This window comes from Mycteria americana, chromosome 1 (assembly GCF_035582795.1).
Source record: "Mycteria americana isolate JAX WOST 10 ecotype Jacksonville Zoo and Gardens chromosome 1, USCA_MyAme_1.0, whole genome shotgun sequence".
Taxonomy (NCBI): Eukaryota; Metazoa; Chordata; class Aves; order Ciconiiformes; family Ciconiidae; genus Mycteria; species Mycteria americana.
The window spans coordinates 130,645,009-130,658,104 of NC_134365.1; the positions used below are offsets into that span (position 1 = coordinate 130,645,009).

Here is a 13,096-nt window from a genome sequence, read left to right on the forward strand (position 1 = left end):
CCCAAGTGAAATGCATCAAATCCTTATTCTGATTTCAGTGGAGCTGTTATAACAAGTGTTTTCAAGGTTGAAGCCCTACATTAGATAAACTACTTACAAACTATTCCTAAGAATTACATGACATAGCTTTGCTCTTCTTATTGTTGTAATTTGTTTACCTGAACCTGGTTATATATTCAGTTCACATGGCTGCATTCAAATGTTAGGAAACAGAAGATGTTTCATCAAATGTTTTAAAAGTCTTTAAAGGAGAGAACTTTAAATAACTTTTTTTTTTTATTCATTCATTTGTTTAGCAGAAGCTGTTTATGTTCCATGTCAATATCACTTAAAATCAGTACAGGATCTTTAATATTACCATCTTCAGCTTCAAGTACAACATTTACTGCACTGCTGTGGCCCTTTCATTTGTTATGATTGAAAGAAGATAAATGTTATGTAAAACAGTGGATTAAACAAATAATGGAAATGCATGTCTTTTCAACCATGCATCCTCAGTGAAGAAAAGCAACAGTTCAAGTACCCCAATTACAGAAAATCCTGATGTTTGTTTTTAAGTCAAAATCAGATATAAAAAGACTTTGGTCAGTTAAAACCAAATTCTCATATCTTGATTCAGATAAAGCAATAGCTGACTTTTTAGAAATTCACCCATTATTTATTTTGGTTTCTTTTTTTAAGTAACATTACTTGTGGAGAAATACTGTAGAGTGTTTTACCTAAAAGATAGTCAAATCCAATACATAGTCCCATCTTGCATGTTAAGTACTGGTAACTGCCTTTAAAATGATTACTTTGTTCATATTAGTCTGGCTGAGCTGATACTAGTAGGAAGAGACTACTGAAGTCAGCAGACATTATTTTTCCTTTGGCTATTGAGACATGGCAGGGGGGGTATTTGCAAAACTTCATTAACAGTATATATGTGTTCTTCCATTTAAAGCAAGGAAAATGATGCTTGAATTGGGTTGAAAATTTTGCTGTTTTCTTTGCACATGGCTCCCGTTTTTCACAACATCATTTTGTTCTAAGGAAAACTGCACTTGGTTCAGAGCATAGCATACAAAAATATAGAGAGTACTGTTTCTGCTTATATTGGAGGAACTATTTCACTTGACTTGGAAGAAAACAAGACAAAATTTAAAATTTGGTAATTACCTATGGCTTGTTTTTGAAAATTAATTAAAAAAATGTACATGCCAGTGAGATTTTTTTTTCAAGAATTACAAATCAGTTATGAAGACTTAGGTGGATATGATTTTGCTTCTCCAGGTAGTTGGGGTGTAAGCCACAAAGCCAAATCCAACTCTGATTTTATTGGATCAGAGGCACATTATTCTGTAACTTTAAGTAATCATTTTTTGTTCAGGTGTGGTGTTTTATTGTTCACAATAACCCCAGTTATTGTGGTTTCAAATTCTGTTATTTTATCATTTACATCTTAGTCTTGGTAAAATTCATAGAGACTAACTGCAATAATCTTCCTTACTCTTCCATCACAAGTTGAGTTCATCTTTTGGCACCTAAAAGGTAGTATGCCGATACATCAATAAGTGGTATTACCTGGCAGCCAAATGGAATAACTTCTTGTGTTCTCAAGTGATATTTCCTGAAGAATACTCAAGATTTCCCAATGTTTTTATTCATCTCTGTATTGACAATATCTACCTCTAGACAGAGGTATTTCCTGGCTCACATCCAAGGCTGTTCAGTTTCAAAGTTTACCCTGAAGTGTGTAAGGTATTTTATTTTGCTGGATGTGCCTATATGGCTAAAAATCTCAGTTTAATAATTTTGTGCAGCCCAAAGCTCACCTGGATTTTTTGAAGTGATTGAAATTCTCAGTTTTAGCACACTTAAAGAAGTTGTATGGGCTGTGAGCTGGCAGTGGTCACAGGCACCAAAGGGTTCCCCTACTCTACTCTGACCACAAGCTGACTGTTGTCATTCTCCTATATGAAACACTGCTCCCTGCTGTGTATTTGCAGAGCTCTCGTTCTCTTTAGAGATTCTGCATGCCAGAAAGGACTTTTTCCATCCTAGTTGCCTTATTGAAAAGTAAGTACTAATATAAAGGGAGGAGCCTTATGTTTCTTTACTAACCAATAATGTCCTAATGACAAAAGAGGTATGTTACAAGGTTTATTTTAAGAGGATTCCAAAGAGTATATATAATTCCATTAACATTTTTCCAGTATTTTTTTATTTGCATGTGTCCGTTTTATATATGTTTATCTTCCTAGTCTTCCTTGAAAGACCATTTCTTGATTAAAAATAGTATCACGTTAGTTTATGCTTCTATACTTTAGCTAATGATATTGATGACCAGAAGCAGCCCTATCGTTGTTTTCTATGCACTTACAGACTTCCCTAGCTTATACCTATTCTGTGAATTAGCTGTGAACTCAAGCCCAAAGCCAGTTCCTAGTATGAAGCATTGCTTAACAGAACATCTGTCTGTGCAATTCACTCTAGGCTTAAGCTGTCCTTTACCCAGCCTTCTTCTGCCCACAGTTTCAGAAGTTATCCAGAGTTCATGCTCTTCCTAGGCTTAGTTTTGTCTAGCTAAGCAATCAGCAAGATTAAACAGAAAAAGCACAGGTCATAGGACTGAGCCAGCATGTGCCTGCCTTAAACCTGCCAATATAAATGTTGCTCTGTGAGCAATTCTGGATTCAGGAAAACAGTAGAAATAAGAACAGAGGCTACATAGTGATATGCTAGTAGCTGAGCTACATGGGAAGGTGCTGGTCAACAGGGACTAACAAAAAAATCACATTGATCTTGTCTGTGTATAGGAAGCCAGAGGAGAAAAGAAGGCATAGAAATGGAGGAAGCTGCAGGAAAAGCATCTGAAAAATGAGGAAAGAAAGGAAGGGGGGGCTCTTTGGTCATAGTGTCAGTTTTGAAACTGTAAGCAAAGAAATCACATCCTGATGTTACATTTCTATTGTGTTGAGTGAAACAAGATTTTGGGGGCTAGGGGTTCTTTGGCAAACAAACACAGCCATATCAAAGAGCTAGTCAGTTCTATCATTATTTTTCCGTTCTAACTGAATCATGCCCAGTTATTATACAATTGCTCCTTCCTACCACCAACCAAAAAAATCCCTGAAAGTTTTAAAATGTGGATTTCTTTTTACTCGTGCAACCTACTTGTTTCCTTGTTATGTATCTCACAATAAGGACAACAAAAACAGACCAACCACTTTTACCTTCTGCTTTGCCAGTGTTGGTACAACGCTTTTTCTTACAGACAATATTTAAGCTAAGTGAATCTGCTTTCTGTCAGTTATTTTACTTAATACATTTCTAAAATATTCTGTCATTACTTTCAAACATTCTTCCTTGCTTTACCTAATCCTGTTCTTAGGCCTAACTTAATGATGGTATCCTTTTAGCATATAGGCTATAAAGTTGCTGGTAGATGTCATTCATACACTATGGAATCTTCTATCAACCAGCCCCTCTTGGCTGCTTGCTTGATACATAACTCTACTGGGATTTTCAAGGGTAAAGATAAAACCAATCTTACAACTAGCATCTGTGTTTTCATGCAGTACAGCAACCCAACAAAATATTAGGAACATGTTCTTCAAAGGACTATTCCAAGGAAAGGGTCAAGGGGCTAGGATTTGACTGATTAAAAGAACAGAGAAACGTTTGTACCAGATGCTCTTTGGTTACCCTTGTTTCAGCACTCGGCTAAAATATGGTTATCATGCCCACATTAAAAGGGATTACTTTTCATAAGCTGATTTATAATAGTATACTCTCAAAACATACTTTTGAGGTAGTTCTGAAAAAGTATTCATGCAGAGGAATGTTTCTGACTTCAATATTGGCAAGCAACAGCCATATTCTCTTCAGGTACATAAAGCCAGGCCAATTTGCTATACCTTTATTTATCAGCCTTTTCATTTTCAACGTATTCTAGCATCAGTTAAAGTTGGGGGGAAAAAAAACACCAAAACCCAAATCTTTTTTGACCTCCTTTCTTTTGGATAAGGCACATTAACCCTCAGGTCTTAAATGAGATTTAACGATTGTTGCAGGAGCCTGCTTAATTTTAAACAGAAAGTTCTCTAATGAAAAAAGTATTTGACTATATTTGCTACTTGTTACTTGTCTAGAAGAGAGCCATTTTTTTTCTCCTCTCTTAACAGGTGGCCATTGATGAGCGCATCAGGCAACTGCATGAAGCTCACAGGGATTTTGGCCCTACTTCCCAGCATTTTCTTACCAGTAAGTAATTTCCCATTTTTCTTGCTCAGCTTGCACACACAGTTAATTGATATTTTTGTAGCCATATGCTGGTTATCATTGCTATGAGTTTCTATTTCAGACTATATTATAATGGTTTTCATTTTTTTCATTACTGGCAGCAGAAGACTGTTAAATAAGTTCATATATTCCAGGGTAAAAGGAAAATATCTGCCAGTATCAAGTCTGTTTGTCCATACATCTGTCAGTGCAAGGCTGGCCTTCATTATTTGAAGGTTCCCTTTTAGGACTAGTGAATTAAAATGATATTAAAAATTATAGGAGTTTCTGATTATTGTAACTCAGAAAGGATTCAAAAAAATTTAAATTTTGTTTATCTGTTCAAAGAAATATTCAGCTCCAAAAAGGGGCAAAATAAGACCTGCAAGAAAAATATTTTGCAGGATTTGATCACTTAGCAGAGCAGTGAGAGGATCAAAACTGTAGTGGGAAAGTTGGAAGAAGGATGGCAGTTAAGTAAACTTTTTACAACTGCCTAAAATATAATTGCCAGTAATATTCCCACTCCACCTCTACACACACTCTTTTATCAAGGATGTTTTGAAGTACACTGAAAGACATCTTGAAACACCTTCAAAGCTCCAAGGCAGTGACTAAAGTGAAGCTTCTTAAAGGCCGTGTCTTTTCTATTGTACTTCAATTAAGGAAAGCAAACAATAAAACTTTATTTAAGAGATTATATCAGCAGAACAGAACACAGTCACAGGATAATGGTCTCCGACATGCAGAGGGACAAGCTATCCAGACGTCAAAAATAGATGTTACTATTATTGCACAGCTACAGTCACAGGGGGCTTAGAGGACAAACTTTTCTTCAGCCTATCTGTATTGTAACTTTAATTGGTTAACCATTTTTCCACTGAAAATCTGCATGGGAAACTGAAAATTCTCAGTGGTATGAACTGCAAATTCAAAACAAGAGTCGATGTTGTGCCATGTAAGCACAATGCAGGCTCACAAAGATTCAACCCTGCATCTTATTTTATCAAATTATGATCCTGTGAAGAGATATGCCCTATTTTTGTAATTTCTACTACTTTTTCAAAATATCTTTTAATTAACTCTTAATCACTGGAAATAATTTGTCAGCTCAATATATATAACTGCAAATCAGACTTGTCAAGCTTGAATGTGTGAGAATTATGGGTATATGACATGAATGCAATATGTAAGCAGATGCCTGCTTTTCTTATGACACACAGTGTATTCCTGGTGAAAGAGCAAATTTGAAGGGTAAATTAAGCAAGCCTATACTGCAATCTGGAAGAGACTAGAGTGACCTGAACTACGTTATCACACTGAACAGCACGTCATTGTTCTGTGCCAGTGCTGAGTGCAGCCAGGCAACTGGTGTGACAGTTATGTCCTAGACTCATTCTGCCTTATTACTGATAAACTACATCAATCTAAAAGTTGCTCAGTGTTATGGTAGCCACCTCTTTTAGCCCACCCACCATTAGTGAGACACTGAGACAATACATTATTCTTCTGTGTACTAACCAGAGCCAGCAAAGAGTGAAAAAAAAGTCATTCTGGACACTTCTCACCACTTGAGGATTGCTTTAGGAAAAGGAGCCAGGTGAAAATGTGTTGACTTTGGAAGTAGCGAAATCACTGAGAAAAAATTGGCATGTGTGTGTTTGTTCTCTCTCTTTCTTAGATGTGTGTGCAAACACGTATTCTTACATGTGCATGCAAAAGTTAGGTATTTGAAGCACTGAAAATATCCACAGAATCCTTCCCAAGTATAAGCGTTCAGTCACTGAAAACTGCCAGTGCATCTACCAGTCCCATCTCTCATAAGCATAAAATTCCAAAAGCATCACATTCCGCAGTATTGTGTACTATTACTACACCTGAGGAAATTATCGTGCTTTTACATGCTTTTCATGTACTACCTTGGCTGCATCCTTACACTGATGGAAGCACAACTGTTGGAGAGGTAGTGCTGCAGGAGAGAGTGTGCCAGAGTCTTTGCCATCTAGCACTAGTCTTGTTTCTGTATCTGTACTTTTGGGGATGAACAAGTCAAACATAAGGGTTGCCAAACAGAATTGGGCAACCCAAATGAAGGTGAATTTAATGGCTTGTAAATGATCTTTCGGTGCATGGCAAACAGAGTCCAAGTTGGATCAGTCTAGCTGTGGCACCAGCAGTGAAAAGATGAATCATGGTAATTCTGCTCTCTGGTTTTATTTTATAAGCTCAACTCACAGAGCGTTTTTATCTAAGGAGCTGAGATACACATGAGATCAATGCAAACTGTAATAAGTAAGGAAAATAAGTGATTTATTGGCTATTTCATACTTAATTTATATGCTAGTAATAATCAGTTCATCCTCTCAAACTCAGCGTCAACTTTACCTCTACCATACATGTTTGCTCACCTTAAGTTGCGAGTCAAGATCTTCAGCTCCCAACTGTGTTTACATACTTATATGCAAAATTGTCCTTTTAGAGTTGATCTACCTTAAGTAGTTCTGCAAAAAGGGTGGTACTGTAGTCAAGTTCACATTAAATCAGTGACTGAATTACACTTCTCTCCTATGTGGAAGACATAAATATGAGCCTCTAATCTGTGGTAATGTTTTTTATGTGTTTGTTATTATTTTATATACAGAAATTACAGCATCATCTGTCTGTTTCTGCTTGGTTGGAACTGAAGCTGCATAGGGCTGTTGAAAACCTAGCACAAAAATAATGGGGGAGTGATGCAGGGACCTCATATTTGTCATGCCCTGTGCAGGCAAGGAATCAAATGGTAGTCCCTGTTTCTAAGCACTTGCAGCCTGTTCTAAGAGCTATTCTTATAGCTATTTCTGAGAGAGATGGGAAGGAAGGTGTGAGCTAGAGAGATAAGGAGTGAAAAAGGAAAAAAACAAACAAACAAGTCTCCTCCCTTGTAGCATCTTTAATTTAGGGACAATTTTTCTCCATTGTCCTTTCATGCAGTTTGACCTTCTCTTTCCACTCCTTCTTATTCTAAATGACCAGGTGACAGTGTTTATTTATACTGTGGCACAGCATAATTCAGACATCTCCTGGTTGTGAGTTTAAAAAGTAATGACAAAGGAGCTAGGACACTTGTGTCTCTATACCAAGGCTTTGGGCTGCCCTCAAGTATAAAGGTCCCTCACCAAAACTGGCCCTTACCTTTCTGCTAGCACATGAACTTGCCTCTCTCCAGGCCTCCTACACTTTTTGCTGGGCTCTTACCTCAGGCCTTGATCTTGTGATCAGTCCTTCGTGCTTTCCCAAGGTCATTTTACTCTGCCAGTGTCCACAGAGTCCCAGCTCCTCCTCAGTTTATTCCTTGCCGAGGACAGAGGCTCCTAGCATTCACAGTGATAGTTGTTAAGATATAGCTGATAAAATGTATTACATGTGCAAGACATTATGTCGTGAATCCATGGAGTGAGCTTGTTGGTTTTGAAGGTTTTGCTGTTTAATTAGAATGATCTAAATCAGGGTGTGAAAAAAATAGCACACACACATCCTTTCTATTAAAGAGAAACTAGTAAATATTTAGCGAAGTAATTAAAAAAATCTGTGATCCTTTCATGGATGATGGTGCTTAATTTGGAAACTATATACAGTAACTGAAGTGTAAAAAGAGTACCTACAAATTTCAAACATAATGCCAGCTGCAGAGTTTTCAGTGACTCCTCTGGAATAATTTCAGTTTTTTGACTTCTCCTTTATTTTTATCTGTGATGCTGCCTCTTACAAAGAATGGGATTCATTGTCTTTTGTTGGAGTACCCACCTATATTTGTCACAACAGTTATTACCTTTTTTTTGAGATGCAATAAATGAGCGGTAGGATTGATGTCAGATTGTTTTTAATATCAATTGCTGTGCTAGCCAGCCTCCCATCAATCTTATTTTTAATCTGATAGCTCATTCACGTGCATTACTTGTGATCACTGAAAAACAGAAGGTATTACATCTTTTAAAAGCATAAGCAGACCTTGTAATTTACTGTCCAGCTCCAGTACGAGCCATCGGTGAGTATGTATAGCATGTCAATGAAGTGACTGCATGAAATAGTGCTCAGATATAACCGGCGCTTACTTCCGAGTGCGACTGGGAGATCCCAGGCACTGCTTGTGATTCCCAAGCTCAGAGAACATGGGACTCTCATCAAGGTGAAGAACCAAGAAATACAAGGAACAGAAAGAACATTTAGGTTTGCAAGTCTAAAAGGCTGATTTACATCTAGCTAACATTTTGTGATTTGTATTTCCCAGGCTACAAGCTTCTGCTGCCTGGATGCATCAGTACCAGACTTTTAAATCTGCATACCTAAAGATGTTCTAGGAACTAATATTTTAACCAAGATACCTAACTATGCCTTTAAGTTTAGACTTCAAAGCAGGAACAGCACTGACTTCAATGTGAAATGAGGCAACCATAGCTGCTTTCATTCAGAAACAGAAAGGTTACCAATGCTGTAGCCAACGGATCAGAGTGCATCTGCTGTATTTTATGTCAGACAATTGTTGCTTAAAAATAAAAAATATGATCACAGGAGTAGGCTATGTAACCTTAGTGTCTCCTCTGGATAAGCTCAGAGCTGTTAGGGTTCAGATCTGTTTTTTTCTTCTTCTTTCTGTGCTTTTGTGTTTTCCTTCAGTTATTTAGGCCACTCTCCTGAGAAATTGGAGATGTGGTCTGAATTCCAATTCAGACCCAATGGGGATTGGGTCTGAATTCCTTCAAGCTGGGAGAGAAGTCAAGTACTTGCATCTCCCACCTACTGGGTGAGTGCTTAGATTATTATGCAAAGCAAAGATTAGTGAAGCTCTTTCTTGCACAAGCAGACGTCTTTTAAAGGGCAAGTCCTGCTAATTAAGACATCTGACTCTGAAAATGACAGGGCTCTGGGACTCTTAAGACACTTTACCCATCCACCGGAAAGATTATTTTCCAGTGCAGAAAGATTATTTTCCAGTGCTAACAGGAATCTGTTAATCTTTCTCTCTTATTTCTCACTGCATACGTTATATTATATTGTCTTCCAGATATCACTTTTGACATGCAGATGTTGAAGACCATGTCCATTCATCCATGTCTTTTGGATATATGATTTAATATTTTTAGATATCCCATTGAATGTTTTGAATAGAAAATATTACCAGGTAGTAATATAAAGATAGAGGATAAGTGGTCATAAAAGAAGCAGCCTAACTCTGGGAACTGTCTGGAAGCAAAGGGATTTTATTAGTGCATTTAAAGATGGTCATATCGGCTAGAGGAACCTGATTGCTAGAAGACTTTTTTTTTCTACTTTTGTATAAAGGCAAAGTGACTGCATGTGCTGTTGAAGAAGGAAAAAAGAAAACTATTAAAGTACCAACAAAAAAAAAGTTCACTTCACAGGTCTTGCCTTTATTATTATCATGGTGAACTTGTAGCAGCACTGGGCACTAATTCAACCTCAAGACTTATGGTTGGACTCGATGATCTTAAAGGTCTTTTCCAACCTATATGATTCTGTGATTCTGTGACTTGTGTGAAGTGTAAATCAGGCCTAAAGTTAGCAGAAAATGTCTTCAGTCCATTCCTTCCATTTCTTGTTTAGAATATTGTGACCATAGCTATGACTTCTGGCAGTGCTAGCCTTTGCCTGACTGCTAAAGGCTTTTAAGAGAAATATAACACTGGCATATTTTGAGAGAATCTCTTTATTCTTACTTTTGGAATAAAATTAGTAGAATTAATTTTACAGTGAAAGTATGTCACCAGGTCATATGATCACCAGTCCTTCTCTTGTGGGCTTTAATTTTTCAGTCATATTTTCTTCTTAGGAAAACTACAGAGAATCTCTCCATAAAACTTAATAATGTATTGGATTCACAATGAAATAGGATTTATGGAATTCCAGCTTTATACCTATGTTTTCCTCTTTTCTGCACTTTTGTGCTAAGTGACCCTTTCTACTCTAATACATTGGGATACAAATTTCTGAAGAAAATTATAAAGACAGTTTTCAAATTATGTTCTCCCCCTCTCTTCAGCTGGAAGCAAGCAATTTTTCCTTGTAATTAATATCTTGTGTTTGTGAAAAAAAAGGCTTCCAATAAAAAATACCTTAGAATGGTAGTTAAAAATAATTCATTCTAAATCTTTCTCTCTTGTTTTCTTGGTTTTCATTTGTCATCAATTTACAAATGCTGTATAGTATTTATTTTAAAGCAGGGTTGGTTTTTCGGGGGGGGGGGGAGTGGTCAAGAAAATTGCTGTCTTATTAATGACAGCCCAATTAATTTCTGTATTTTATCCTTGGTTGGTAGACAATCCTATATTTTGCAATGCTAAATAATTTGCAAGTAATCACATGTTATTTTTTACTTTTAATTAGTATAAGACTCAAAAGATGGGTTATTGCCTATTATGCTTTTGTCCACTGTCTGAATTAGTATGTTGCTAAGAGAGAGTCTTCCCCCCAATATTTTATAATCTTTTTGGAGTAACATTGGACCTGTGAAGCCTAAACGAAAACTACTTCATTTTTTTACACTGCCAAGTTTAGCTCTGATGCATTTAACCATGCGCCCTTGTTGTCATGAGATGTACGTTGTGTTCAGTTTAGGATGTTCCTTTGTCCTCAAACTCCAGGACTGTGGTACAATAGGCATGTACTATATACATATATTATAATTTTTCTGTTATGTTTTGCTATGTGAGACATGGAATATTTACCAAAGATTTATTTTTCTATTTATCTAAATCCATTTGCATAAAAATCACCACCAATTTGATTAGGTCCTTTTTTGACCTCATTTGATGAGCCAGTTTTAGAGATTTTATTTTTAAGAGCTCAAGAGTGCAACAGAAGTTAGCAATTTGAAGTACCTGTAGCTTGGGATATGTGGATCAATACAGACTATACCACTTTGCTGTATTTCATGCAGTATTCCTTCATTAAACAAGTAGATGCTTGTATTTTTGCCATTTTACAGTAGTGTGACATTTAAGAAAATGCGCATTAGATGGATTTTATAATTCACATTACAAGTGGCATTTGGAAACTTCTGGAAACACTGTTTATGATTAAAGGTGTGCATTACTTAAGTCGTATCATATAATGTTGACCCTATGCTGCAGGTGAGAAATCTGAAGTTGGCCATAAAGATTCCAGCAGGAAACGCAGGATGGAAAGGCCTCTTTTATAACTCTTGTAAGATGACCGACATTGTAATTGGCCCTGATCATGTGCTGAACGTTTTAATGACTGATAATCCCTTCTTCAAATTGATTAGAAGTGTTCTGAAAACGTCTGCATGTGTGTTGCAGCAACAGGCAGTCCTGCTAGCATTACAGGGAAGCAGTGAGTGCTTGCTTGGGTTTAAGAACAGCAGAATCCCAGCTGAGAAGGAGCTCTCTAGCTCTGAAATGCCCGTGAATCCATCCACGTGTGCAGCACCACAAGCTAGGGCTTGGAGCAGAATAGACCCCGTGCTGTGTAGTCCTTATGAAAGACAAGTTTTGATTGATGTTTCTGCCTTGTAACTTCTAAATTGTGTCGTCAATATATTCTGACATCAGTTTTTCAACTACACGGTACAACATTAGACCTCAGTGCTACACAAGGCAATCTGATTGTTCTTTGGCCTCACCTAGTGCAATAATAAATGCACATAACTTAGAAATCAATTCTCTATAAATCAGGGCGGGGGGGAATCATATTTTACAGATGTATACTGACATCTGTTGCAAAAAATCTCAAAGAACTCGGAGATTATGCAGACACTTCTATTGTGCCACTGTCACACAGGCATACCTATTGGAGATGGCATCCTGCCAGCGTATATCATGAACTGATTATGGAGAGGAAACATTGTTTTAGCATATTCTCTCAGGAAGAGAAACATAAGCTCTTTATAGTCTGTGGAGAGCAATAGTTTCTCATTTATAATGGTCTCATTTGAAAATAATTGGAATAGTACTCAATGCATCTTCTTCGAAAGGTTAAGGTACCTTACACAGATGTGAACTTCTGATTCCTGGGGAATCAGAGTCTTTCCAGATGCAAAGATTATCTCATCATTTCTTCCTCCCTGCCTGCCTTTATCGGAAGTCACCAACTCCATACCTTGCTGCAGTGAAAATAACTGGTATGAAAACAAACTATATGTGAAAAAATAAACAAATTCCTAGCTCTGTGTTTGCATAAAGATACTAATGATGATAATGCCAGGTAGAACAATATAAGTCATGCAGGTAGAGTTCCTAGAATGAATCAATTATTAGCATTATTAAAAGGTGAACATAATAAGCACCTTGCTGAGTTACAGCTACTATGGCCACCAAGCAGGTAGTGCAGGTCTTGATTGTTAACATATAAATGAGATCAGCTTTACCTACAATGATGCTGAAATGCATATATAATAAATTTCTAAGGAAAAAAAACAGTTGAGAAGCTATATGTAACAGTGTATGGGTACTAGGCGGTGCTACTTTGTGGTTTCTGTCCTAAAACTTTCCCTTTAGTAAACTAAAGGGTTTACTTTAACCCCTAGTGACAAATAGGAGTCAAAAGATTTTCTTTGTATTTAGAACTGAAAATGTATACTCATGCCATTATATAGTGACTAGAAGTGTGTGCTGACTATGTAAATAAGGAGCACTGAGAGTAACTTTTAAATGTGGACGTACTAAATTTACTCTTTGAATAGCTGGAGGAGAAATAGTTTACTATTAGTAAACATACACGTATTTTTCGTTATGTTTGTAGTGCTAAAGTGAAATATTTATCAGATTATTTTTTGTAATATCAACACAGATAAAATTCTACTATTGTCCTTTTA

At 36.7% G+C, this 13,096-nt stretch overlaps 1 protein-coding gene across 8 annotated transcripts in view; it reads left to right on the top strand.

The window, feature by feature from the left end:
- The window catches only part of DMD (dystrophin), a 1,157,417-nt gene that overhangs the window by 1,022,964 nt on the left and 121,357 nt on the right, over positions 1-13,096 (top strand). For all 8 annotated transcript variants that reach the window (XM_075520648.1, XM_075520634.1, XM_075520658.1 and 5 more), the window contains one exon: positions 4,167-4,245. In XM_075520648.1, coding sequence (XP_075376763.1) covers positions 4,167-4,245 — 79 coding nt within the window. The remainder of the gene's footprint in view (positions 1-4,166; positions 4,246-13,096) is intronic.